The following is a 27,141-nucleotide window of genomic DNA, read 5'->3' on the forward strand; positions in this document are numbered from 1 at the left end:
AGAGCACCTCAGGCCAGTCTTTGAGGACCACTGACCACTGTGTGGTCCCCTACACACTTCACCCTTCTGTCCCCAAACACTTAATGTCTGCACAGCCATTTCTGTCCCCTTACCCGGGCCGGGAGCTCTGATGTATCGCAGTCATGGGGAGCTCAGCAGTTCATGTGTAACACTTAGCAGCACTTAGCGCAGTGTCTACAACCTGCGCTGAATGTTCCTTCACACCTTCTACGAGTATTTATGGAATGCCCATTTTAACTGGGAAAATACAGTCATGAAGGAGACAAACAAGGTCCCTGTTCTCGTGGTGCTTATATTCTACTAGGAAATATAGAAACTAAACAAAAACATAAATGTCTCTGGTTAGTGACCAGTGCTGGGAGGAAGCTAACATGGGTCTCATTAGGGCAGGGCAGTCAAGGGTGGCCGCTCGGAGACTCAGATGACCAGAATAAGCCAATCCCAGAAAGATCTGAGTGAGAAGTATTCTAGGAAGAAGGACCAGCACATGCAGAAGCTGTGAGGTTTGAATCATTTGTGTGTCCAATGTTTGGAAAATGAACGTTTATCTACTGTCTTGTGTATTCCCACGTCTACATGGTGATGCCTTGTTCCTCAGTTCATTGGCAAACAGAAATGTCAGAATAGTTCCTGCAGTTTTAGAAACACACTTCTGTTTAGGAAATATTGGCTGGGGTTTGACTTGTTTCATGTCAATCTAAAGTGATTCCTGAGCTGTTGTTAAAGGCAAGCTGGGCTGCATCTCTACTGGGGATGATGCTGTTATCCTCACTGTTACCGATGTTGGGGTGCCTTAGTATTATTAACTAGGATGTTCTTGGTTGCAGTCAGCAGCATCCCAACTCAAGCCATTCAGGGAAAAACAAAAGGAAATCCCACTTCTGGGATATATACAAAATAATTGAAAGCAGGGATTCAAAGAAATATCTGTGCACCAATATTCTTAGAAGCATCATTCACAGTACTGAGAAGGTGGACACAACGCAGGTCTGCCCATCTGTGGGTGAATAAACAGAATGTAGTATAACCAAACACTAGAATATTATTCAGTCTTGAAAAGGAAGGGGATCCTGACACCTGCTACAACACAGATGAACCTTGAGGACATTATACGAAGTGAGAGAAGCCAGGCACAAAAGGACAAATACTGTGTGATTCCATTTATGTGGAGCACCCAGAAGAGTCACGTTCATTGAGGTAGAAAGTGGATTGGCGGGTGCCAGGGGCTGGGGGAGGGGAAATAGGGAGTTGTTGTTGAATGGGGACAGAGTCTCAGTTCTGGAAGATGAGAAGGTTCTGGAGATGATGGTGGTGGTGGCTACACAACCGTGTGAATGTGCTCAATGCCACTGAAATGTACACTTAAAATGGGTATGCTGGCAAATTTTATGTTATGTACAATTTACCATAATTTTTTAAAAAAGGAAACCGATTCACTCTCCTAGCCAAAAAGTCTGGAGGTAATGCTAGATTCACGTGGAGCTGGATGCAGGGGTTCAAATGGTGTTGTCAAAGTTCTGCCTCCCTCACTGTTTCTCAGGAGAGTTCCACCAGGTAGACCAGATGCCCCTAACAGCGTCAGACCCACAACCGCCCAGCTTAATGAGCCTTGAAAAGGGACATTCTTTCCTGTTACCCTTTCAGAAAAATCTATAAAGAACTCTGATTGGCCAAGGTTGAATTATGACTCATCGCCGTGGCCAGGGCATGTGGTAATTACAGTGGGTACAAGTTTAATGGCGCTAGGGCAACATAGAATGGATTCCTTGGAGGACGGTGGCATTCTGTAGTTAGGATGGAAGAAGGGTGTTAGTCAAGGTCAGCTATATCCTTGATGTGAGGGACCTTTTGGAAACAATGGGGGAATGTGTGGGACACTGTTCTAGCCCTGGTACACCGTTATAATGTTCAAGGTCTCTGGGGTGGCACAGCATTCTCTCCAGGACTTCAGTGCTGCCACGTGATGCCTGTGGGCCACAGGAGCTGTCCCTCCTCAAATGTGGCTTTTCTGCAGAGAGTCCTTCCACTGCTGCAGTAACTTACATAGCTCATGGACACAATGTCATTTATGGCCCTGGATATCCTTCCTTTCTTTTCTTGTTCACCTTCTTTTCTTTTTATTTATTTGTTTTTTTATTATGTTATATCAATCACCATACATTACATCATTAGTTTTTGATGTAGTGTTCCATGATTCATTGTTTGCATATAACACCCAGTGCTCCATGCAGAACGTGCCCTCTTTAATACCCATCACCAGGCTCACCCATCCTCCCACCCCCCCTCCCCTCTAGAACCCTCAGTTTGTTTTTCAGAGTCCATCATCTCTCATGGTCGTCTCCCCCTCCGATTTCCCCCCCTTCATTCTTCCCCTCCTGCTATCTTCTTCTTCTTTTTCTTCTTTTTTTAACAAATAATGTATTATTTGTTTCAGAGGTACAGATCTGTGATTCAACAGTCTTGCACAATTCACAGTGTTCACCATAGCACATACCCTCCCCAATGTCTATCACCCAGCCTCCCCATCCCTCCCACCCCCCACCACTACAGCAACCCTCAGTTTGTTTCCTGAGATTAAGAATTCCTCATATCAGTGAGGTTATATGATACATGTCTTTCTCTGACTTATTTCGCTCAGCATAATACCCTCCAGTTCCATCCACGTCGTTGCAGATGGCAAGATTTCATTCCTTGTGATGGCTGCATAATATTCCATTGTGTATATATACCACATCTTCTTTATCCATTCATCTGTCGATGGACACCTTCTTTTCCACCAAGAGCATCATTCCAATGTTAGAAGACAAAATGCAGGGCAGAATTCATCAAAAAGGAAGCTACAAACAGTAATTTGTGAATTGGGAGGAAACAAGCCTACTCATTAAAATTCTGCAGTAGGAAAGGCATGGTGGGGTTTCAGGCTAACACTTCCTTCTGAAGCAGGCTTTGGGGCAGACAGGTTTCCTTGCTCTCATTTTCTTTTGTTTCTTACAGAAAGGGCCCATGTGGCATCAAGAGAATTCCCTGTAGGTGATATGCAGGTTCTCTACACATATCTGGGCTTAGGTTGTAAATGCAACTGCCCACTCACCCAGACGGCAAATGTTGTTTGTCATCAATGCTTGTGAGACCCTTGCCCGAAGCACCCCGCGAACACGAGAATGCCCTTTCTTGAGGAGTAGGGTGTAAGATGGTCCTTCCCTTCTGTTTATCCACAGGGGCAATTGTTGTAGCTTGACTTGGAGGAGCCCATCTGGATATTGGCGAGGCGGGCTCCCCAGGGGACTGATTCACCAGGAGCGGTCTCCCCTCCTTCACCACTACCAGGAGTCTGCTCATGCTTAGCTCGTAGGAGGAGGCACCCTAATCTCAGGGAAGTAGGCTGAATCTCAGGAGGAATCATGATCGTCTGAGCCCAGTCTCTTTTTCCAGCTAGTCCTTTTCCCAGTTCCCGTTCCAGCTGGGATGGTCTTCTGGCCCATGGATGTAAAGAGAAGTCTTCTATTGTATCTCCAAGACAAGGTCTTCTGAAGACAAAGCCTTTTGCCATCCTTCACATGCCTTGGTCGTTCTGTGTCCTGCTTATGATGATAGTTAAGGACTATGATGCTAACACCTGGGGCACTTATCTTGGAACAATGAGACAAAGCCCACAAGCATGATGGAGACATCAACCCCATAGGAGCCGACATCCATACACCTTGTGCTTTGAGACAGATAAAGATCTTTCTTTCTTAAGCATCCCTTACACTAATTGCTTGCAGCACAAAGCCTTCCTCATCACTAACACCAAAACTCTGCTTTCTGTCAATGACAGTCGATGCATGCTTTGACTTTTGTCCACGTCCTCCCGAGAGACATACAATTCCTTGCAGTGCAAGAATTAAGAAAGTAGATTCTGGAGCCCAACTCTTTTGCCCCTTGTCAGCTGCAAGTGATTTAACCACCCAGTGCCTTGGGTACACGAGACAGAGCTTAGGTTGGCTGAGCTGCGCAGTTAGCCCCCGGGACCCAGGAAAGCCTCCTGGGGTAGCAAGTGGGGTTGCTGGGATGTCCACAGTGCAGCGGGGTCCCTGGCTGCCCATGGCACGTAGGGCTCCGTTGGCACCAGCAAGGCCTGTATTTGACTTCGTACCAGGGGAACCACAGGAATATGGCCCTCCCTTTTAAGAGCTCACGATCCAAGATGGCATGCTTCCTCACACCAACTTCCCCGCTCACCGAAATGTGGAATATCACAGACGGAGCTGTCTGCCAGTGAGGCTTAGGGTCTTATCTGTGTATTTCAGAAACCGGGTGCAATGTCAACCTCGGGCAATAACTCGAGAAGTAAATATTTATTAAAATTGCTCAATAAATATTTTTGAGTACCTGTCATGTTCCAGGCACTATTCTAGACCCTGGAAATACTGCAGTAAACAAAGGATCGAAAGTCCTTGCTCTGATGGGGTTTACGTTGTGGTAGGGGAGAGGCATTCGCACAAAGTAAACAACTACATATGTCAGGCAGGGATAGAGACTATGGGGAAAAATACAGGGGGATACAGAGATAGAAAAGATAGGGCAGGTCCCATGCTGTAGAGATGTGACATGTGAGCAAAGAGAGACAAGGAGAGCAGCCATGTGGGTATCTGAAGGAAGGGCGTGCAGGAGGATCGAACAGTAAGAACAAGGCTCAGAGGCAGGAGCACCCGGAGCCTGGCAGGGCTGGATTGAGGAGAGTGAGGCTGCCAAATGAGGTCAAGAAGCAGGTGAGTGGGAGATCGTGGGTGAACAAACCGTGCAGGGCTTTGAATAAATGAACAAGAGCAGAGAGCATCTAGCAAGTGTCAGAGACAGGATTCGAACCCAGGCAGCAGACCCCAAAACACATGCTTTCAATGCCCCCCCACACACGCCCAACATCCTGGAAAGCTAGAGAGAGATCGCAGCCCATACCCCCTTCTGAAGGTCCTCCTGCTCACCCCCTGGAGAGCCTCTGCTGGGGCTGAGAAGGGGACGTGGACAAGCTTGTGCAGGATTTGGGAAGCACTGTGTCCCACATGGCACCCCACATAAGAACAAAAAAAAAAGATGAATCGCCAGGGTGCCGGAGAGGGGGCAGTCAAGAGAGTGGCCACCGTGTGATGCCGCCCCAGCGTGGGAGGCTTGGCGTTCTGTGTCGTCCGGAGCCGGCTATTAGGAAGGAGCCTTCACTGCGCTGCCGGGGAAGGCGATGCTGTGGAGAGACGCAGGGGCGAGTTAGTAGGTCAGCCTCATCAAATATTGAGGGACCAGCTGCACCGGAGCCTTGCCTCCTGCCCAAGTGCCTCCGTGCCTGGCCAGCGAGTCTCAAGGAGACTTCAGATGCCTGTAAGAAGTTACTTAAGGAGCCATTACACACTTGATGGATGGGCTCTTTTGCCCTTTCAGGGTTTTATTATTAATGCATTCTTTCTCCCTGGTTCTTGACGGAAGTGTAGTCTAGTTGCCTGTCAAGTTAAAAGCAGTGTGTGTGTGTGATCCCTGGATGATTTTGCCTACCACAGTGGGAAAGCGATGGCATCAGGGACCGTGTTTTCAAGCCAGTAATTTCTGAACGGATCACCAGCCCCTTCACCGAGGGCCAGGATAATCCGCTTGTTCTCACTCTGGAGCCCGCCCGCTCGGTTCAGACACTCCCTCTGTGGCTTTAACTCCCTGCATGATCCTGAGCAAGTTTCTCTGCTATTCGGTATCTCTCTTTTCTCACCTGTTTAAAAAGGAACATAGTCATGGAACCTACTCAGCAGAATGGTTAAGAAGTCTTTATTGTGTTTTGAGACTTCAATGTTTTAGAGCAGCTTTAGGTTTACAAAAATACTGAGAGGAAGGCACGTAAATTTCCCATATCCCCCCCCCCCCCCGGCCCCACACATGCACAGCCTCCCCCAGGTCCAGCGTCCCCACCAGCTGGGACACTTGTTCAACTGAGGAACCAGCTCTGGCACATCATCGTCCCCCACGGTCCACAGTTTCCCAGGGGGGTGACTCCTGGTGGCGCACATTCTGTGGGTCTGGACAAATGTATCATGACACGTATCCGTCATTGTAGCATCATACAAACTATTGTCACTGTCCTAAAACTCCTCCGTGCTCTGTGTACTCGTCTCTCCCTCTTCCTAACTCCTGGCAACCACTGATCTTCCTACTGTCTCCATGGTCGTGCCTTTTCCAGAACGTCAGAGTTGGAATCAGACTGGCTTCTTCCACTTAGTGATGTGCATTTAAGGTTCCTCCGTGTCTTTCTGTGGCTGGATTGCTCATTTCTTCTTAGCGATGAATAATATTCTGCTGTCTGGATACTTCCCAGTTTATCCATCCACCTACTGAAGGACGTCTTGGTCGCTTCCAAGTTTTGGCAATTGTGAATCAAGCTGCTATGAACATCTGTGTGCAGGTTTTTATGCAGACATAAGTTTCAGCTCCTTTGGGGAAATACTAAGGAGGGTGATTGCTGGATCGTGCGGTAAGAGAAATGTTTAGTCTCGTGAGAACCCCCCCAAGCCGTCTTGCAGAGCGGCCGTGCTGTTTTGCATTCCGACCAGCGGTGAACGAGCGCGTCCGTTACTCCACGGCCTCGCCAGCCTCTGGCTGGGTCCGCGTTTTGGACTTCGGCCATTCTGATAGGTGGAGGGTGACATCGCATTGTTGTTCCGATTTGCATTTTCCTGGTGACCTATGAAGGGGTTTTTGTTTGTTTGTTTGCCTGTTTGTTGGAAAACACGCTTGCAGACAGCCTGGCTGATACGGGGAATTTTCGTAGCAAGTGTCAGCCGTCTGTTGGTGGGCATTCTCGCAAACACAGCAGAGCACTGAGCGCGTGGCTGGATGCTGCCCCCACGGCCTCCGGGTGTTAAGGCAGCAGAAAGAACGTGGGTTGGCCTTGTGTGGGCGGGCATTCACCCGGAGCCGGTGAGGCCCGCCTCCGTGCTCCTGCGTCCTCCTCCCCGCGGCCCCACAGCGCAGCTCCCCTGGCCTGCAGCACGAACTCCCCCCAATGGTTGATTCCCCCGTAGTTAAATCAGCCCCGGGCTAGCATACTCTCTTAAACTGATAAGGTGAGATCGTAACAGTCCTTTACGGCCCGCACACGGGTCACAGCGCAGTACGCAATCTCAGAGCAATAGATCCCCAAAGAGCGTCTTGTGGGGGTGCGCACACGAGTTACTCTGGCCAGTTAGACCACGACGTCTTCCGCGTGCCGGGCCCGCTCAGCTGGCTGGGGGCTTGGCCTCGGGGCGGGGTTTCTCCGTCTGTCACCACAGAGAGCTGGGGGCCAGGTCATCCTTTGTTGTGGGGGACTGTCCTGTGCGTGGTAGGATGCTTAGCACCTTCCCGGCCTCCACCCCCTAGACGTCAGCCGCATCAGCTCCTCCTGGTGACGGCCAGAAACATCCGCAGACTTGGCCACCTCTCCCCTGGTTGAGACCCTCTGCCCAGGAGCCTCGCTCCGAGTGATGCTGGGGGCGCACACAGTTTCTAGCAGGGTGCGGCTGGGACCCCTTCATGCTACACAGCATGAGAGACCTTTGCCTGTAGGGCTGTAAGGATGGATTCCCCGTCTCAGGGAGACTTGCCCTACACTGCTGGGACGCTGCAGGGCTTCTCATTTCGAACTTGATGCGTCCGCCCTTTCCAGAATTACACCTCAAAGTCATGACAAACTGGTGGCCCTCCGACATTTTAACAGGACTGTCTCGTTTTGCCCCACTCTGGGGAGCACTGATTTATGACCGCGCTACTCCTCCCAGAAATCCTTACGTAGGATAGTTTAGTGTATGCTGATCCCATCTGGGCTTGGCACATGATACGATCGGAAACACAAGATCCATCTGCAACCACCTTTCCATTTCCAACAACCAACTGAAAGGAGATACGGGACTGGAGGGACCGATCGGCTGGCCATGTGAAGACGCAACCAGATAAGCCCGCACGTGGACCTAATAGGACAAATGACTTAGTATTTAAAAAAAAAAAAAAATCAACCGCCTTAGTGATCAGGGAAAGTGATACTGTTAGCAGAATAAAAGAGACTTAAGACTATAACAGCCGAATGCCATGTGTTGGCCTTGTGTGGATTCTGATGGGAACAAACCAATTACATTGAGTAATATCTTTGAGATAATTAGGGAAATTTTTACATTAGGGACTTAATTAATTTTGTTAGACGTGATAATAGGGATGTGATCATGCTTTAAAAAATCTTGAGGTATTCACAAGTGAAACAGCGTGGTATCTGGGTTTTGGTTGGAAATATTTCAGCATGAAATTGTTGGGGGGATAGACAGAGCAAGTTTAGCTACATGTGGACAGTGGCCGAAAGTGACCAATGGGTCCGTGTTATATTGTCGGTATTCTCTTGAAATTGTCACTGCTAAACAGTTGAGTCAATGCCAATTTTTCTAACGGTAGAGCGAGGGCTATATGGCCACCTACCAAAGAAAGTTCGTGCACCAAATTCTACTTTCTTTAGCCTGAGAGACATGTGTCATGATATTTCCTTCTGTTTGGGTTCTGGTGAATTATTTTAATCCGTAACGTTTCACTAAACTTACTTAAGAGATAGCCCTACGTGTGTTACTAAAATGCCAAGAAAGAGCATATGATCTGTGGCAATGCAGATTCTATGGTGACTCAAAGCAGGCCAGCTCCAAGAAAGAGGGGAGACCTGATGAGATCTGCCATCATTGAGGGATGGGTAGAAGTTCTTTGTCATCGTGGGCAATGGAGTGAACATCACCACCACGTAGGAGGGAGTAACAGAGAACCGATGGGCCACAGACAGAAGACATCCTAGCATCCCCATCGGGTGCCAGCAATAGACAAAAGGCACCCTGCAAGGTTAATGGAAAATCATTTGCAATTGAAGGGACTGTTCATAGAGGTGCAGGCAGGTTGAGGCATGTGGGGACCAGCTTTGCACCCCCAGGCCTGAAGGGGTGGGGAAAGCACCGTTGCTGGAACCCTATGGGAGCTGGAGCCTTGGAGGTGGGGCTGTCCCGACGCAGGGATGCACCTGCTGCCCACATCACGATGCCGAACGGAGACCTGTAGATGCCCCACCCATCCCTCCCCTGCCCCGCAATCTGGTATCGTGTTCCCGTTGGCCAGATTCCCCTGGAGCAAGCGTAGAAGGTCCCCTGAGTCAGCCACCTGGGGCACAGAGTAGAGTGCAGGGCAGGAATGGACCTGGGGGTGTGCACATGGAGAATCCATAGCACACGTGTCAGAGGCTTGCCCTGCCCGGAGTGGTTCGATGAGCATAAGGCCCTTGTTGGTATGCAAGACTCTGGGAACATTTACCATGTAAATCATCCCGTGTAGCTCCGGTCTTCGTCACTTAGGGGCAGGGAGTCCTACACACGGACAGGGAGCTGGATTCAGCAGTTACACACACATGCATGCCCATGCACACACATAGGCACACATGCATGCACACGTAGGTGCACACACGTGCACACACGTGCATGGACACGCACACAGGCACCTACATGCACATGCACACAGACACGCGTGCACGCACAGGCAGGTGCACACACGTGCACACACGTGCATGGACACACAGGCACCTACATGCACATGCACACAGACACGCGTGCACGCACAGGCAGGTGCACACACGTGCACGGACACGCACACAGGCACCTACATGCACATGCACACAGACACGCGTGCACGCACAGGCAGGTGCACACACGTGCACGGACACGCACACAGGCACCTACATGCACATGCACACAGACACGCGTGCACGCACAGGCAGGTGCACACACATGCACACACGTGCATGGACACACAGGCACCTACATGCACATGCACACAGACACGCGTGCACGCACAGGCAGGTGCACACACGTGCACGGACACGCACACAGGCACCTACATGCACATGCACACAGACACGCGTGCACGCACAGGCAGGTGCACACACGTGCACGGACACGCACACAGGCACCTACATGCACATGCACACAGACACGCGTGCACGCACAGGCAGGTGCACACACGTGCACGGACACGCACACAGGCACCTACATGCACATGCACACAGACACGCATGCACACACAGGCACAAACCCACAAGTTCTCTTAGGAAGTTGCAGCGGTGACACTGGAACCTTTTCCGCCTCCTTGGAAACAGTCTGTGCCTCATTTCCCGGGGATCTCCACTCCCGTAGGCAGGCAGAGGCCTGCCCTGATGGGGAATCTAGGAATGACTCAAGAGGACACGCCGGTGGACAGGAAGCGGGCTGGAAAAGGCCGCTGTCCCCCAGAGCTCTGCTGCCCCAGGTCAGGGAGTCCCTGGGGGAGTGGGGTGATGGTGTTCACTGGGGTCCCGGTGGGAGATGGGCAGACAGAAATCAGCTCACACTAATCGCAGCAAAATGCAGAAAAAGCATTTTCAATACTTTCATGACACAGGACCCTTTGGATTCCCCTTCTGTCCATGTCCTGAAAGACTGTGTGTTAAAGCTGCGTGTATGAAGGAAGACCCTGCACTTCTATGTTATATGGATGTTGGTGCTTCCCTGAGTGTGAGGCGCGCACTAGCAGCTCAGGATGTTGCTTTAGGAGATTTATGATCAGGCTGTTTAAAAATGTTACTGTCATGTATTTATTTCAAGGTGCATTTGAAAAAAAGTTCTTTTTTTTCATTTGTGGTCGTTACATATAGTTCTTTTTGAAATAACTTCACTAAAGCAAAAAAAAGAGAGAAGTAGCTCGTTTATAGAAAAATATTAATGATATCGCAGGGAGCGTACAAATATGTCAACAATTTGAGGGTAGGACTTGGGGGAACGCAGGGGGAGATGTCGCTCACACCTAACAGGCAGGCAGCGAGCAGCAGCCCACGAGACCCGGGGTAGCCGTGCGGACCTGACGACGTTGTAAGAACAGTGCGGATGTCACTTTAGTTATATAGAGACCCAGATCCCAGACTCGTGTTTGCTTTCCCCGAAGTGTTTTCAATACTGAGAACCCCAGCGCCTTTTCTCCACGCTGCTAGCTTCACGGGCCGTGCCGTGTTCCCGGGGGGAGTGGATGCGGACGTAACCGTAAGAGCGTTAGTCCAGCCGAGGGGCAGACGGCCGGTGTGTTACACCTTCATACGCAGCAACCACCACGTGCCCAGTGCCGTCGCCTGTGTTGTCCGCTGCCGAAGCCGTCACGAGTGTGTGTCAAGGGCCGTGCCACGGCGGTGTCCAGCCCGGTGGGTAGAGAGGACAGAAAGCACAGCTACGTGCAGGGGGACGGGCGGGGATGTCATCGTGGCATCTCCTTGGAGGGGCCAGGCCCAGGCAGGGCTGTGTCAGGGACTGCTTGCTTCTTAGCTTAGTCCCAGCCAGCCCCCCGGAAAGATGCATCGGAGACCATGAGGTCAGGTAGGACGTTCGGAGACGGTCATTTATCACAACGAGATTTCTCTGACCTCCTCTCTATCCGTTTGGTCTTTGGTGAGCCCCTTTTATCTGCATTACCCGGAGGCGCTCTGGGTTGGGCCCCTGGTCCTTACGCCCCCCTCGCTGCATTATTCATGTTGCCAGCTCTTGGGTGAGCATGCCGCTGATGACCGCTCCCGGGGCCGGCTGTAAAAAGACGTCAGCAGCGTCCACTCTGTGGCAGAGAGTGGCGAGCCCCCCAAGTCTGCCTCTTTGTTGAAGGTCTCTGCAGAGAGAATGAAGGAAATAATCCATCAGTGGAGCATCTAGAAGATACACTGGCTCCTGGGTAGGAGTTGGGTCACTTGGTCCATGCCTCGGGATGCACACGGTCCGCCCTGTGCCAAGAAGGGTCAGATAAATCACTGGGGCTCAGCCAAGGACTGTTTGACACCACGCCCCCCCCCAAGGACATTTGGCAACGTCTGGAGACATGTCTGGTCGTCACAACTCGGGAAGGGCGCTGCTGCAATCCCCGGAGTAGAAGCAGCTAGACCTCCCACAATGCACAGCACAGCTCCCCTGCAGCCAAGCAGTGTCTGTCCCCAGATATCAGTAGAGCCTGAGTCGAGAAACCCTGATGTCAGCGAGTAAAGGAAACCAGGAGGACACGCTAATGAACAGCATGGCGAGCATGCTGAATCTACACGGAGCGGTCACGCTCACCCACACTTCCTGTTTCCATGGGGGACGCTGCCCCGCCTCCTACCCCCTGGTTTCTGTTCTCATGTTTTCTGCCCCAGCCTTCCTGGGTTCATCGTTGTTCCTGCAACACTGGGCTGTTTTCCTGGATGTGCAGCGGATCACTACAAATCTGGCAACTTAAAAGAGCCACCATTTATTAGCTCAAGGTGCTGTGGGTCGAGATTCTCTATGAACCGGATTCTGGGCTGGGGTCTCCCAAGGCTGAAATCAGGTGTCAGCAGGGCTGGGTTCTTGTCTGGAGGCTCTGGGGGTGACTCTTCCTCCAAGATCCCTTAGGCTGTTGGCTGAATTCACTTCCGGTGGTGGCAGGACTTGGGGGGGACCCCTGTGTCCCCGCTGATTGTCGGGGGGCTCACGTTCAGGTCCTAATGGCCGCCCCTCATTTCCGGGTTCATGGCCACTCCATTCTCAAAGACAACGACAGCAGGCGACCCCTTGTCACACGCAGACCGTCCAGTAGCCCCTCGCACCACCAGCCAGAGAACAGTCCGCTGACACGGGGCTGCAGCGAGGAGGTCAGGCCCACCCGCATGCTCCCTAGCGTGAGGCCAGCTGATCTGGGTCTTTAATTCCCCTCCGCGAGGCTCTGGGAGCAGTCCCTGGCTTCGTTTTCGTGGGATCAGGGATGGGGATTGTGGGTGGCATCTTCTGAACCCAGCCTTGGGCATGTGGGACCATGTGCCACACTCACTAAGTGTTTGCTAAGTGACTCAACATTACAGTGGCGTAAAAAGCAGAAATCCAGAATTTTATATGGGAGCTTTTAAATTCATTTTATTTCTAAGTCATCTCTACACCCAACATGGGGCTCGAACCTACAACCCCGAGATCGAGAGTCACCTGTTCTATCGACCGAGCCAGCCAGGTGCCCCTCCTTGGATTTTATTTTCACGTTGTCAACTGTATCCGTTTGCTAGGGCTTCCATAACCAAGTACCAGGTGGTGGCTTAAAGGACAGGTGGGTCATCTCATGGTTTTTGAGGTCAGAAATCCAGAATCAAGGTCCTGTCTGAGGGCTCTGAGGGAGAGCCTGGCCCGGACCTCTCCCCAGGGTGTGCGGACGGCTGGCTTCATCCTTCCATGGTGTTCTCCCTGTATGGAATCCGTCTACAAACCGCCCCTTCTCGGGGCACGTGAGGGCACCAGTCCTTGCTAGGGGCCACCCCGTAGCCGCCCGTGAGCTGGACTGCGTCTGTGTGCATGTGAGGTCACATTCTGAAGTCCTGGGGGTGGGGGTTCAGCATATGGATTTGGACGGAAGTACACGTCCAGCCCGTAATAGCAACTAATTATACGTTTTCCTTTATTACATACTCTGCGGATCAGATTCAGCCGACTCAGCCTTACAGGGCCAGAGACCAGGTGGTACCCAGCCCCCCCCGCCCCCCAAGCCCCCTCCTCAAGCCGCACAGATGCTCATTCCTGCAGCAGCCATACCAGTGGATTCTAGAAGCTCAGTGGCCGTGAGGAGCCTCTAGAGAGAGCATTTTACATGGAGACTCTAGCCCACCCTGAGAAAGTGGCATCGGGGGACAGAAATTGGGCTTTCTGTGTTCCAAGTTTGTACTCAACATTGGTTTTCTTTAAGAGACCCTTCATCATCCCTGTATTACACCCGAGTCAGGCATCTTTTGAAAAGAGGGAGGGGCACATTTGGGTTTTGAACCCTGAGAAGCTGCACAGGATCATCAAGTGTAAAGGTGGCTCGGGGACAGCACGGGGAGCACCCCCGGGACAGGCCCACGCCCGAGTCCCGCGCCGACACCGCTCGGCACCCTGCACCGTTCCTGCCGGGGGCGCTGGTACCAGCACTAGCCTGGTGATGCGGTGCTGTCTCTGAGCATCCAAAGTCACCTCCCGACCCCAGCAACAGTGGACCCACAAGTTGGGGAGCACTGAACTAAACCATCCCCTAGACGGAGGATGAAAAAAAGCAGAGGTCCGGGAGTGACTCCGCAAGGTCACAGAGCTCGTCACCAGCAGAGCTGGACCCGAAGCTGGCTTTCCTGCACCCACCCCCCTGCCTTCCCCTCGCCCCTGGGATGCTGAGCAGAGGTGGCCTCTCCCACCCCAGCGGGTGCCCAGCTCCTTCCCGGGAAGCCACGCATCCTCACGGAGCATCCCTCATCCCACCACCTTTCCCCACGGGCTCTTGTAGCAACACTGCAACTCCGGGGACCCAAATTCCTGCACCGGCCACTTCCTTGAAGGACTCATGCAGAAGACGCCTCATTACCAAAATCAGCCTTCTAGACCCTGTGTCTTCCTCCCATCTCGGGCTCACGCCGATGAAGCCAGCAGCCGCGCCGGTCAGCAAAAATCCTCCGATTTCTGGGGAGGGTATGTGTTCTGGTAAGTGCTGTGAATTGTGCAAGACTGTTGAATCTCAGATCTGTACCTCTGAAACAAATAATGCAATATATGTTAAGAAAGAAAAGAAGAAGAAGAATGTAGCAGGAGGGGAAGAATGAAGGGGGGGAAATCGGAGGGGGAGAAGAACCAGGAGAGACGATGGACTCTGAAAAACAAACTGAGGGTTCTAGAGGGGAGGGGGGTGGGAGGATGGGTTAGCCTGGTGATGGGTATTGAGGAGGGCACATTCTGCATGGAGCACTGGATGTTATGCACAAACAATGAATCATGGAACACTACATCTAAAACTAATGATGTAATGTATGGGGATTAACATAACAATAAAAAAAAAGAAAAAAACATCCTCCGATTTGTGCAAACTGTTAATTGGAAAGAACAATTTGTAGCTTTGGCGAAACCTGGAGTCTTGAGCAAAATCCAAATGCAGCAAAACGGGGTTTCAAGCAAAGTCACATTTCATGAGGCATTTCTTACGGGCCGTAATGGTAGCCGGTGTCCCCGGTAAGCGACCAAAGGGGCGACGATTTCCCGCTCTCAGGACAAGTGGGGGCTGGGCGCGCTAATGCGTCCATGATGTCTGTCCCTCAGGCGTGCCCTGGTCTCCTTGCAGCCAAGGTGACAAGTGCATTCCGCACGTCATTTGAATGCAAGACTTGGGAGAAGGTTCTAAAGGAGAGGTGCCTGTTGCTGTTGATGTGCTCTTGCAGCTCTGGGGGGTTGACGCGGACTGGGATGCCCTGACGTTGAAAGTGCGGGTGTGGCTTGTCGACCCTTGCCTCCTCGCGTTCCCTCGCAGTGACCGATGGTGGGCAGGCTGGTGGGGCTGTGTTCTTCTAGCTTTCCAGCCATTCACGAGGATTTATGTCCTCCGCTCCGGGAGGTGAGCGGGGCAGCGGTGTGTGTGCCCGTGTGTCCATGTCATTTTCTAAGCTATAGCTCTGCATATAACCAAATAGCTCCGCAGAGTTTGTTGGCAAACACGGGACAAGACGGGGTGCCGGGGCGTGATGGTAGCTACTCAGATCGACATGGGAGATAGCACTTCTAGAACTACACACCACAAAAGGCAGGTGCCTGGGACCCTGGGTGAGATCTCAGTAAGGTCTGTGCCTGAGTTCAGTCGGACGTGATCCCTGGGGGAGCTGGGGGAGCTGGGCTCACGAGAACTCTGCGGTGGGTGGGTTGGCTTTGCAAATTCCTCTTAATCTCAAACGATCTATTTCAGAAATGAAATTTTATGAGCAGATCCATTACAGAGGGGGACTTGGGGCCTGAAGCCACACAGCGACAAAGCGCCAAAACCAGAGTGTAAGCCTGGGCGGGGGCTCCCCCCCGGGCGCTATCGACCCCCCGACTGGTGAGTCTGTGTTGCGGGGGCCGTGCTGGGCACGGCAGGATGTGTAGCTGCATCCTTGGCTCCTGCCCACCAGACAGCACTCCCCCACCCGGTTGTGACAACCAGATGTGTGGACACTACGCCCCCCCCCCCGAATGGGAACGACTGGCCGAGGCAGGCTGATGCTCCCCCTGAACGCTTCCCGGGGCTGCTTCTCGGTTTCGGGGTGTCCAGGGACCTTTCCCCTCCGGTGCCCTTCACCCATCTCTGCACGGGCCACGAAAACGTGGACAATTGCACAAGGAGTGGCGGGCTGCGGCGTGGTGGAGCGTGGGCCTCTGCAAAGGCCAGGTCTTTAATCCTGTGGCTCTCTCTCGCCTGTCTTCATGCCTGCAGAGCCAAGGTGAAGAAGGGGGTGAACATCCTGGGCGCCCAGACCCGCGAGCCCCGGCAGTGGGACGTGAAGCAGGAGATGGGAAACGGCGGCAAGCACGCCAGCGCCACCGTGCTCTGTCAGCGCCTGGGGTCCGGCGCGCGCAACAGGTAAGCCCCGGCGGCGCGGGCTCCGGGGGCCGGGTCACCGCCCGGAAGGCTTGCCTTCCGCTCGCATTTAACCGCTGCTTAGCAGAGCGGTTAACCCCTCAGCCTGGGGATCTGGAGGCACTTTCATCACGGGCAGGACCCTCTGGCAGCTCCAGGCGGGGCAGGTGTGGCTCTGGTTCTGAGTCTGTTTTGGGGCTTTGAAGCCGAGTCTGGTTAGCATGGTCGGCTGTGCCTCTGGGCCTCGGGCATGCTCTCCGCCAGGGCTCAGGTCCCTGGTCACCTCCCCTTGCCCTCCCTGGATTATCGGAAGCTGCTCTCTTCCAAGTGCTCATTCTTCGCACAAAGGGTGTGATGTTGTGCTTTATGATAAGAAATATGTATTTGGGCTTCATCCCTGATCCTGGCACAGAGCTCCTGAAACCCTGAGAATTTCCTAAGTGAAGAGAGCAACAAAGGTGACTTTTCTTATATTAATGAGGTGACTTTTGGGAAGCACCTGGGTCACCCGAACCCCACCCCCAGCATCTCCCTGGAGGGCAGAGGGGCTGGAGGTTGACTTCAGTTACCATTGGCCAAGGATGTAATCAGTCTTAACTCTATCATGAGACCTCCAGGAAAACCTCAAAGATTGGGTCTCTGAGAGCTTGCAGGTGGGTGAGCCCGTGGAGATTTGGGGTGAGCGGCGCCCAGAGAGGACATGAAGCCCCACGCCCTTCCCCACACCACGCCCTGTGCGTCTCCTCCATCTGGATGCTCTTGAGTTACATCCTTTAACCTAGTAAGTGAAGCTTTCTCAGAGTCCTGCGAGCTGCTCTCACAGATTAATCAAACCCAAGGAAGGGGGGCTTTGGAACCTCGGGTTTATAGCCGGTGTGTCAGAAGCCCAGGTGACAGCCTGCCTGATACCTGCGGGGGGATGGGCAGTCCTGTGGGACTGAGCCCCTCACCTGGGAGATCCAATGCCATCTCCGGGTGGATGGGGTCAGGATCACGTTGAACTGGACGACACCGGCTGGTGTGGGAGCGCTGCTTGGTGGTGCGGGGAAAATGCACACGTCGGAGTTGGTGTCCAAACGTGAAGGATTAGACCCCAACTTGAGTGAGGAGGGATTTAAACATGGGGTGACCATCAGTGGAAATAGTATGTAAGGACATGCTATGTGAGATTCTATACAGACACCTGGGTTATTATTTAAAATAATTGTTTTCTGCGTATTAAAACAACACATACTTACTTTAGAGTATTTGTAAAGCACAGTTATACTAGGGGAAAAATGTCAAATAATGCATCAATATTCTGCCAGCCAAGGATAACCCACTGTTAACATGTTGGTTCATTCCCTTCCAGTGTTTTATATACACAGTAAATGTGTAGTCGGTATATTTATGTTACAAACCTGGTATCGTAATCTATACACAGATTTTAAGATGCTTTCACTTCTATTGAACACATTTTCTCCTGACATTAAATTGTCCTCAGAAACAGTTTAATGGTTTCACGGTATTCCATCATATAGATTTAACGCTGCGTAAAAAACCCTACCCATGTCCTCGGACGTTGCAGTTGTTCTTAACTTTTATTACTATAAACGTTGCAGCAGTAAACCACCTTTCATGTAAAGCTTTATCCACTTCTCTTTTCGCTTAAGGTGGTTTCTTTAGAATCAAAAAGTTTGATCATTTTTAGGTCTCTTGATACATTCTGTTTTGTGTATTTTCTTGAAGGGAGTAACACTAAAGGAAAACGTATCCCATCATCGGACACATTTTCTTAAGTGAATACTGCAAGGCTGCCAAGAAAAATTTCTGCAAATTCTCCACTTTGTTTAGAAACACCCGGTTCTTTGATCGTAAACCCTCTCTCCGCCGTGCTTCCTTTAATGGGTAGCCAGCGAAAACATCTGGTGTCCCGAGCAGCTTCCTGGTTCAAACACCAGCCTTTCCCCAGATCAACCCCAAGAAGGACTGTTAGTATATCACATGGGGTGAGGGTTGTGTGTCCAGATGTTTCGATTTGTGAAAAAGGGACTAGAAAAAAACGCATGACAGGGTCCCCTTGTATTAGCAGGAAATCAGAGGCAAAATTAAATCTCTTGAATCAAATACACATAATGTCTAACTAACCCATAAGATTGGTGTTGATTAGGCAAATAAAAGCAAAGGTGTTCATTAAGTGAAGTTACACATGTAAGTCATTCTTCATGACCCAGTTGGGAGCAATCTCGATGTGAGGGAGGGGAGCCCTGCGGGAGCACGTTCTCAAGAGTCCCAGAGGCGACCCTGTTTGCGCTGAGTCTCTGGGAAGTCTGCTGTGGGCCAAGGTGTGTTTGCTGAGAGGGTGAGCTTCTGTTTTTTTTATTGGGAAGTCTGTTTACCAGCACAGCACTGATGGGGGTCCCATGCTTACTGCCTTCCTCACTGCGCTCCGTGGGAAGCCTTGGTTGGTTCCCCTGTGGGCGGTGCTGTGCACGGATGTCCACCCAACAGAGTCAGATCCAGACCACCCCCCGTCAAGGAACCTAAAAGCTGTGGAGACCTGGGACCAGAAGGACCCCAACTCCAAAAGGGTGCTCGTTGACATGGAAGGTGCAAGTCCCATGGGAGGGGAGGAGGGCTTCCTTCCCTCTGCCTATAAAGCGAAGGCCAAGCGCACTTGTTATCTACTGCCCTGTGACAAATTACCCTCAAGCTTACAAGTTCAGAACACCACACGTTCATTATCTCATGGTTTCCATGGGTCAGGGGTTCGGGTACATCCTAACTGGGGCCCCCTCCCCAGGGTCTGTCGCTAAGGGGCAGTTGGCGTCTCCTCCACCAGGAACTGTGGTCTCACCTGAAGGCTCAGCAGAGCCGATCCACTCCCAGGCTCACGTGGTCGTGGGAAGGATTCGGGTCCTCGAGGGCTGTAGGACCAGGGGCCTTGGTTTCTGGTTCCTTGCTGGGGGTCGTCCTCCATCGGGTCCAGCCTGTGAGAAGGTCCTGGGAGAAAGGGAATGCCAGCAAATGGGAGTCGGAGTATTTTATAACCTAATCTCGCAAGTGGCGTCCGCACACTCTTCCTGTATTCTGTTCATTAGCAGCAAGTCTGGGCCGCGCTCAGGGGAGGGGAGTACACAGAGGGGTGGGTGCCAGGAGGTGGGGCTCCCCGGGAGTGTCAGGCTGACAGCTCTTCTGGGCCATGGAGGGCTTTCTGCAGTAGAATCTGCAGGAACAGAGAATGACAGGCTTGCAGGCACGGACAGAGGCACCGCACTCTCTGGAATCAGGAGACCTCCCAGAGAGAAGAGTGGCAGGTGTGGCCCGGCTGCAGGCGACATAGAAAGGACTTGCAGAGATTCTGCCTGGAACGCAGCCGGGCCCCGAAACGGAGGGACGTAGATCCCAGGCCAGTGGCTTAAGCCGGCCCTTCCTTAGCTGTGTATCACCCATCCTCCTCTTCAGACCGACTTGCCTTCTTCATTTAACTCAAGCCAGTTGATTCAGAGGGAAGTTTAGGTTCCTGCCCAGATTAGCGCGACTAGTTAGCTGCACTAAAAAGTGATGATCCTGGCTCATTCGGTCAGAAGAGCCATTTATCCAAGGGATGTTGTGGGGGATGCTGCGGAATCAGCTTGGAAAATGGAAGACCCCACGTGAATCTCAGCGTCAGCCGGCGCCCGCCCAAAGTCACGCCTCCTCATGGACGTTCAGACCACTGCTCCCTTCTACTTTAAATTGCTCTGGGTTTTTTAAATTCATCTTTATTTTTAGTGAGAATATCCTTGAAAGTCTACGGTTAAGGTACTTCTGCTGGTTCCTAACGTGCATTACAATAAGTATAAAACTAAGATTTATTTTAAATGATAATCCTTGTGAATAGAATAGGGGCATAATTGGTGCATATTCCTGTCATAATGGGAATACAGGCAGTGAATCGCCAGTGTGCTGCGTGCTGCCCATCCGAGTTCCCCCTTCCAGCCCCGTCAGCTTCTGCGCACCTGCATGGGCTTGTGGTCAGCTGGGGCGTCTCTAACGAAATACCACAGATGGGGGCTTAAAGAACGGACATTTATTCTCTCCTAGTTCTGGGGGCTGGAAATCCCAGATCGAGGTGCTTTCAGTGCTGGCTTTGGGGGAGACCTCTCTTTCTGGCTTTCCTGCTGTGTCCACACATAGCCTTTCCTCTGTGTGCCCTTGGGGGGTGGTGGGTGAGGGAGAGAGAGAGAGAGAGAACGGGAGATAGAGAGCGCTCTGGTGTCTCTTCTTATAAGGACCCCGGTCCTATCAGATTCGGACCCCACCCTTCTGACCTCAGTTAACCTTAATTATCTCCCTAACGGCCCCATCTCCGAGGACAGTCACTGCGGGGTTTGGGCTTCCGGAGATGAATTCCAGAGCGGGGGGGGGGGGGGGGCGGGACACAGCCAGTCCCCAGCAGCAGGCTTTGCTCTGACACCCTGCACCTGCGTCCTTCAGAGCACCGCCCTGGGCCCCTGGGCACTTTGCCCACTCTTGAGACTGTTGGGAAAGCCAGAGTTTTCCTCTTCGGCGGTCAGTCCTTGCACATGACGGATGGATGTGCAGGAGAAAAACCCACCTCCCTCTACTCGGGCGCAGACAACCACCAGTGGTGATGGACGCTGCAGAGCCCCCCAGGGACGCGGGAGGCTGGCACTTTTTCTGACCACACACCTTCCCTTGCATGAACGGCTTCCCTCTTCCCCACCCCTTACCTGTAGTACTCACTTACACGTGGATCCATGTCTCAGGGTCTGCTTCCAAAAAACCCAATGTGGGATTCTCAGAAACATGAGGGTCCCTGCTTCTTTCCGTAGTGGAATGGCCTCTTACGTGTACAACTGGGGGGAAGAATTTGTTAGGAAGGCTGCCCACCAAGGCCTTCCTGTCAATGGAACCCTTTCTCCCCAGAGCCCGGAACCTCTGGGCTCGGGGTCCTCCCGCCATCCGTCCGTAAACCCTCGGATCTGGGAGGAGAGTTGGCAATTGTCCACACCCACACCTAATTGTGTTGCATTTCGTTTCTAGCCCCGAGATTAATATTTTAGCAGTCTGAGCATCTCCGCAATCATGCAAACTCAGTTAACAACCTCCTAGATCATAGCTCATACTCACAGGGTGTGAGGCCAACGGAGCACTTACCGTTCTGTCCAGATCCCCCCACACCGGGGCCGTGAGTCTGAGTGAACCGAGCAGGAAGCAAATGTCTCTGTGTCCGCAGGAAGAGGATGAAGGATGTGGCCGGCCGGCTGCCACACAGGGGTGCACTCTGCCATGCTCTTGGTGAATGTTCCAGAGGGAGCATCTCCTGCTTGGCCTTTCATCTCCTTCCCCATTCTGAATTTTTCTTCAAACCTGGGTAGCAGGGCTGGTGTGAGCAGCTGGGGCTCGACCAAGCAAGACCCTCATAAAGCCTGGGGGGTGACCCCGACCTGGAGGGAGGTGCGGCTGACCGTGACTGCCCTCGACCCCAGCGCCGCACTTTTATCTGACACACAATTCTACCTGGCGCTTTCCGCGAGCCTTCCTCTCTGCAGCTCAGGCTGATGCCAGAGATTCCGTGTGTCTGAACTGCAGGGAGCTCCACGGTGGAGCTCTGTGGCCGCGATGGAGGCTGGCTCCCCGGGGCGGGGGGGGGGGTCCCCCGGTTCCACCTAAACGACTCTCCACTGAGCCTCACACCCCGTGCTTGTGTTTACTGCACACATTCACTCAAATCGGTTCACTTGGGCATTTAAAAATTTTCCTGTTGGGCTTTGTTATTAAAATATTGCTGTTATAATCTCTTCCAGGAAACATAGTATCTTAAAAATAAAAATGTAAATAGCAGTAATACTCTATCCTTCATCATGCTTGAGAGTATGAAAACTATACTCAGTATACTTCATAGTGCCCGGCATTTTACAGAATGCTTTGTATACACCATTTCAGTAAATCTTTTTCATGGTTTCTCGAACAGAGTCAGCACACCACTGGGCAGGGGAAAAAAAGAAATGAAGGCAGAGGGAGGAAGCATCCCACTGAATATTTGTGCAAATGAGAAAAAGAAGTTTTCTTTTAAAATAACTTTCATGTCTATAAATAAGTGGAAAACGCTCAGGTCTACTGCGTGAGTTAAAGGTGATCGTGAACAGCTCCTATTCTAACATACGAACCCTGTTGCTCGTATCAGCGACATCCCTGCACCTGCTCCGGGGCTGGAAAGGGAGAGTAAACGTTCTGCAGGCCTTCAAGATGCATTAGCTCCAAACTGAGACTTTATGTTGCTTCCTTGTCTTTTTATTAGCCTTATTTTCTTCCATGCCCATATGTCACTTTTAGCCTCAGAAAAACATATTCAAAAACACATTTTGTAAACCCATATTCCACACCTTATGTTCGCTGTAACTGTTATTGTGCATGTAAGTATTTTTATTCAGTTGGGACCAGACTGTGACATGTCTCCGTTTGTGAAGTGACATGGCCAAAGCCTGCCCCAAACTTGGTTATTTACATGGCTGGCTAACAAGTTACTAAGTAAAGTAATTACTAAGTTTCCTGCTGCAGGGCATCGTGGTTGCTAGCTTTTCATAGAAATAAATCGGCAGTGCACATCTCAATACCTCTATGGCCCCTCCCTGGGCCCCCCACTTCCTGGGAGACGGCAGGGTCCCCTAGAGACTTGTAAACTCAGGCCACAGATTTGGGCGCTCAGCCCAGCAGCTGGAGGCTGAGAGGCTGGCCATGTGGCGTCAGGGACGTGTGCAGGGGCTGCCGGCCAGGTGAAGGGAGGGGGTGGGCCCTGCGTGCACGGAGAGCAGGTCAGAGTGCACCTGCCTACAAGGAGCGCCCCCTCCTCCCTCTGGAGCCTCCCTGGGGGGAATGCAGGCCCCGCGTTGCCCAATCTCCAGACTTCTCTAGAAAAGCTGAAAATCCAGACTGTCGTGTGAAATCTCCCAGTTTGTAAACATTTGCTCAGATTTGTAAAAATCACTGTGCAGATCCCAGAAAAGGAGTATCGTTGAGGAACGTGGCTCACCAGCGAGTGAGTCCTGCACAGTAGCGGCCCGTCCGAGCCCATCACGCACTCCACTTTGGAGGAAATCACACCTGCGTGCGCTAGGGGGTTGGTTGTCTGTATCCTCAAGGGGTAAAGTCTAGCAAAAGAGCCGTCCCGACCTAGACGGTCTGCCTCTTTTAGAGGGACTTTGAAGTGAGGCCAGCCCTTTGTGAGATTGCACTTCCCCCATTTTCCGCACGGGATCCCTCCTGAAGATAAAGGTGCACAGACTCCCCTGTGTTTCCAGCAGATGTTGTTAACACACATCCGTCCTCTGGTTCCTTATTCTTGTTCGCCCCCGGCTGTCTTTAGGGGCAGCCCTCCAGGGCACCTGCCTGGGGCCTGGTGTCCCTCATCCCTCTTCTTATCGCCCACCTTCTGTTTGGCGGGGCAGCAGGTCAGCCGGCGTTCTCCAGCTGGTCTACACTGGAGACATTCCGGGTCCGTGCATTTCCCTGGACCACCAGCTGACGCCCCCCCCCTCCTCCCCTCCCCCAAGCCCATCAGGCTTCAGCTCGGCTGCAGGGGAGACAAGTCAATCAGGCAGGTAATAAAAGGGCGGAAGCTTTTAAAAAAGCAAAAATCCCAGAGAACGGTGACTAAAATGCCCATTAGTATTCATTTACACAGTCTCAATTGCAGATCTTATATTTGTAACTATGCTCGGCTGTTTGTTTTTGGAGGATTCTGGAATATGAATGTTCTCATAGCTGCTTCGTGTAAACAGAATCAGCAGAGCTTAGGGGAATGGTACACCAAGATAATCTGCTTTTCCCCGAAGGAAACTGCCCAGACCCAGTCTTCCCCTGAAGAAAGATTTGAAGATACCACAGAAAGTGCACCAGGCAGATTTCCGCAAATGAAAATCTCCCAGTCGGTGGCATGGGTGTGCACTCCAGGTCCCCAGAGGAAGAAATCAGAAGTGTCCCCCCACAGCCCACTCTACATCCTCAGCAGGCTGACATCAGCCCCCGTGGCAGGAGAATTTCTTGATGTGCACATTGTGTGTGTTCTCGGTAAAATATTCCCTTCTCTCCCACGCTCAGCCTGCGCCGAAGGCTAAAGCCCAACATGGTTGAGGTTATTGGCGTGTTCTGGCATTTATAGTAACTAAACTCTCCCGAGAATGTGCTGGAAGCTCCTGGGAGTGGGAGAACAGGTAGAGAAGAAGCTTTGAGAAGCTCAGTAGAAGAGGAGATGTTCCTGGAGACCAAAGGGCTGGCTCTGGCCTCAGATGTTGATCTGACGTCTGCAGTGGCCGTTGGGTTCCTCCATCCCATGGAGAAAAGCTGTGGCGTCCAGCATCCGTGGGTTTTCATCCCACCAAGCCTGCCTACAGTGGAGGGAGCCAGCCTCCCCAAAGGAAATCAGCTTCTATAGAGAAAGACAAGACACTGGGAGTTAAAACCATGGCACCTGGAAGAGGCTTCGCAACGTTGGACATTTTGTGCATGTCACCCTCTGCTTCCCCAGACCCCACATGGTGAATGGCGGTCCACTCAGTTCTCAAATGATGACCCCGTGTATGAGAGGCTGTGTTTTCCAAAAATGTAGGCAGCGGACACATTCGCAACGTCCCCACCTGCACCGTCTTCCGAATGTCACTACTCACGCATTACAAGGTGGAGCCTTTGTCCTGCCCCTTGAAAATGGGGAGGCTTTTGTGACTGGCTTCGTGTGAGCACAAGGATGCTGTGTGGCTGGGGGAGTCGGCAGTTAGCCCGCATGCAGAGACCCGGGGGAGAACCCTGCTTGGGAGACAGTGGTGTCCGGCCGGCCACCCCGCCCAGCCCTTCCAGAATTCTTGAATCACAGAGACAGTAAAATGATCATTTCGTGCCGCTAAGTTTAGAGGGCAGTTTATGACACAGCGACATACAACCCCAACCCCGGGTGCCCAGAGGGTTGAAGTGCTCCCCCGTCCCCCGGCTCCTCGGGGCCAGGCCTGCATTTGAACCCCACTCTGTCTGATCCTGCGTCTCCCAGCACCACGGAAAGCTGCCCGAGTGCAGACGCATGGCCGGGCTTGTCCTCGCACCCCAAAGGGCCCCGCCCGGAGCCCAGCCCCTCATCACCTCCAGAGGCTGACTTCTCGGCTCTCTGCACCTGAGCCTCAGTGAAGGCTTTTTCTGGCCGGAAGGGAGGGTTTCTCTCTTCTTCCTTCTGCCCCAGGTTGACATGTGGTCCCCAGTCCAAACGGAACATGTATAAAGTAGATCTATCTCAGCATCTGTCCTGGGATGACTTACTGGGGCAGGTTAAGGTGTCTCGAGCTCTCGCCAGACCAGTCATTGACCGTAGGGGGAGGCTGAGGTGCCCGCGCTGGGCCCCGGACCTGAGCAGGTGGCTCTCAGACCCATGATCTCGCCATGGAGACACCCTGCGCAGTGTCCCCGATGCAGCCATCCCATTGCTGGTCCTCAGAGAGCAGCCCGGCAACCCCGCGGTGCCCCGCTGTGTGCAACGCCCGAGGTGCTCAGAGTCCTCCGGGCCCCGCTGAGCTGCCGCAAGATGCTGGCTCCATCCACCGGAGCCCCTTCAAATTCAGGGAATTTTAGGGGCCCCTGGTGGCTCAGTCGGTGAAGCGTCTGCCTTCGGCTCAGGTCATGATCTCAGGGTCCTGGGATCGAGTCCCGTGTCGGGATCCCTGCTCAGCGGGAAGCCTGCTTCTCCCTCTGCCCCCGCCCCTCCCCCCTGCTTGTGCTCTCTCTCTCACTTTCTCTGACAAATAAATAAATAAAATCCTTAAAAAAATAAAAATAAATAAATTCAGGGACTTTTGTTTAGATTGAGGGCCCTTCTCATACCTGACGGGTCTTTGCGAGACAATGGCAAAGGGCGGGGGGAGTGAACCACAGCTGACCCTTGAACAATGCCGGCTTGAAGTGCATGGGTCCACGTACATGCAGAGAATTTCATAAATACAGCACGGGGTTGTACACGGGTTCTCTCCTTATGATTTTCTGAGTAACATCTTTTCTCTGGCTTCCACTGTTGTGAGCACACGGTGTAGATTACAGTGTTCATCGACTGTTTACATCATCAGCAAGCCTTCCAGCCCACAGCGGGCTCTTAGTAGTTAAATCTGGGGGAGTCAAAAGTTATATGTGGATTTGGATCTCACGGGGGTCAGCGCCCCTAGCCCTCTCATTGGCTCAAGATCAATCGTATTTTCCTTTTTTAAAACTTTAATGTTCTTTTCTGCCTGAATGGGAAAAGCTTTGCTCATGCAGCGCCTCATCCCCAAGCATCCCAGGAAGCAAAATGGTGCCGTAAATAATAGCATGGCCTCTGGAGCCCGCCAGGCAGTGTGGACCCTAGGCTCAGCTCTTCTCCTTGGGACCTGTGTGGTTTTGTGCAAACGACTCAGTGTCTTTGGGTCTTATCTGAAAATGGGATGATAAATAACAGTAGTACCTTTGTCGTGGGGAGCTCGTGGGTATTAATGATGTCGGTCTACAATCAGTGCCCACAGAGGCCCTTGGCTCTTGTATTCTCCACGGGGTGAAGCTTCCTGAAGTTCTTCCTGACATTTTCACACGGTGGCTCCGACTTCCTGGCATTGTAACTGTGACAAGACACGGCACTCCTTCCCGTGGAGGCACGTGCCAGTCACGGAGCTGCACTTTCCCCCTGGCCTGGACTTCATCCCCAGCATTCCACCG

At 52.2% G+C, this 27,141-nt stretch overlaps 1 protein-coding gene and 1 long non-coding RNA gene across 2 annotated transcripts in view; one reads left to right on the top strand and one right to left on the bottom strand.

The window, feature by feature from the left end:
• The window catches only part of TMEM132C (transmembrane protein 132C), a 312,335-nt gene that overhangs the window by 183,325 nt on the left and 101,869 nt on the right, over positions 1-27,141 (top strand). Inside the window, exon 3 of the mRNA XM_036107603.2 lies at positions 16,294-16,440. Coding sequence (XP_035963496.2) covers positions 16,294-16,440 — 147 coding nt within the window. The remainder of the gene's footprint in view (positions 1-16,293; positions 16,441-27,141) is intronic.
• Positions 16,441-20,040, bottom strand: LOC118545476 (uncharacterized). The gene is made up of 3 exons (XR_004922125.2): positions 19,274-20,040; positions 17,388-17,534; positions 16,441-16,873 (listed from the first exon to the last, which is right to left on the bottom strand). It is a non-coding gene; the product is annotated as an uncharacterized LOC118545476 (long non-coding RNA).

This window comes from Halichoerus grypus, chromosome 13 (assembly GCF_964656455.1).
Source record: "Halichoerus grypus chromosome 13, mHalGry1.hap1.1, whole genome shotgun sequence".
Lineage (NCBI taxonomy): Eukaryota > Metazoa > Chordata > Mammalia > Carnivora > Phocidae > Halichoerus > Halichoerus grypus.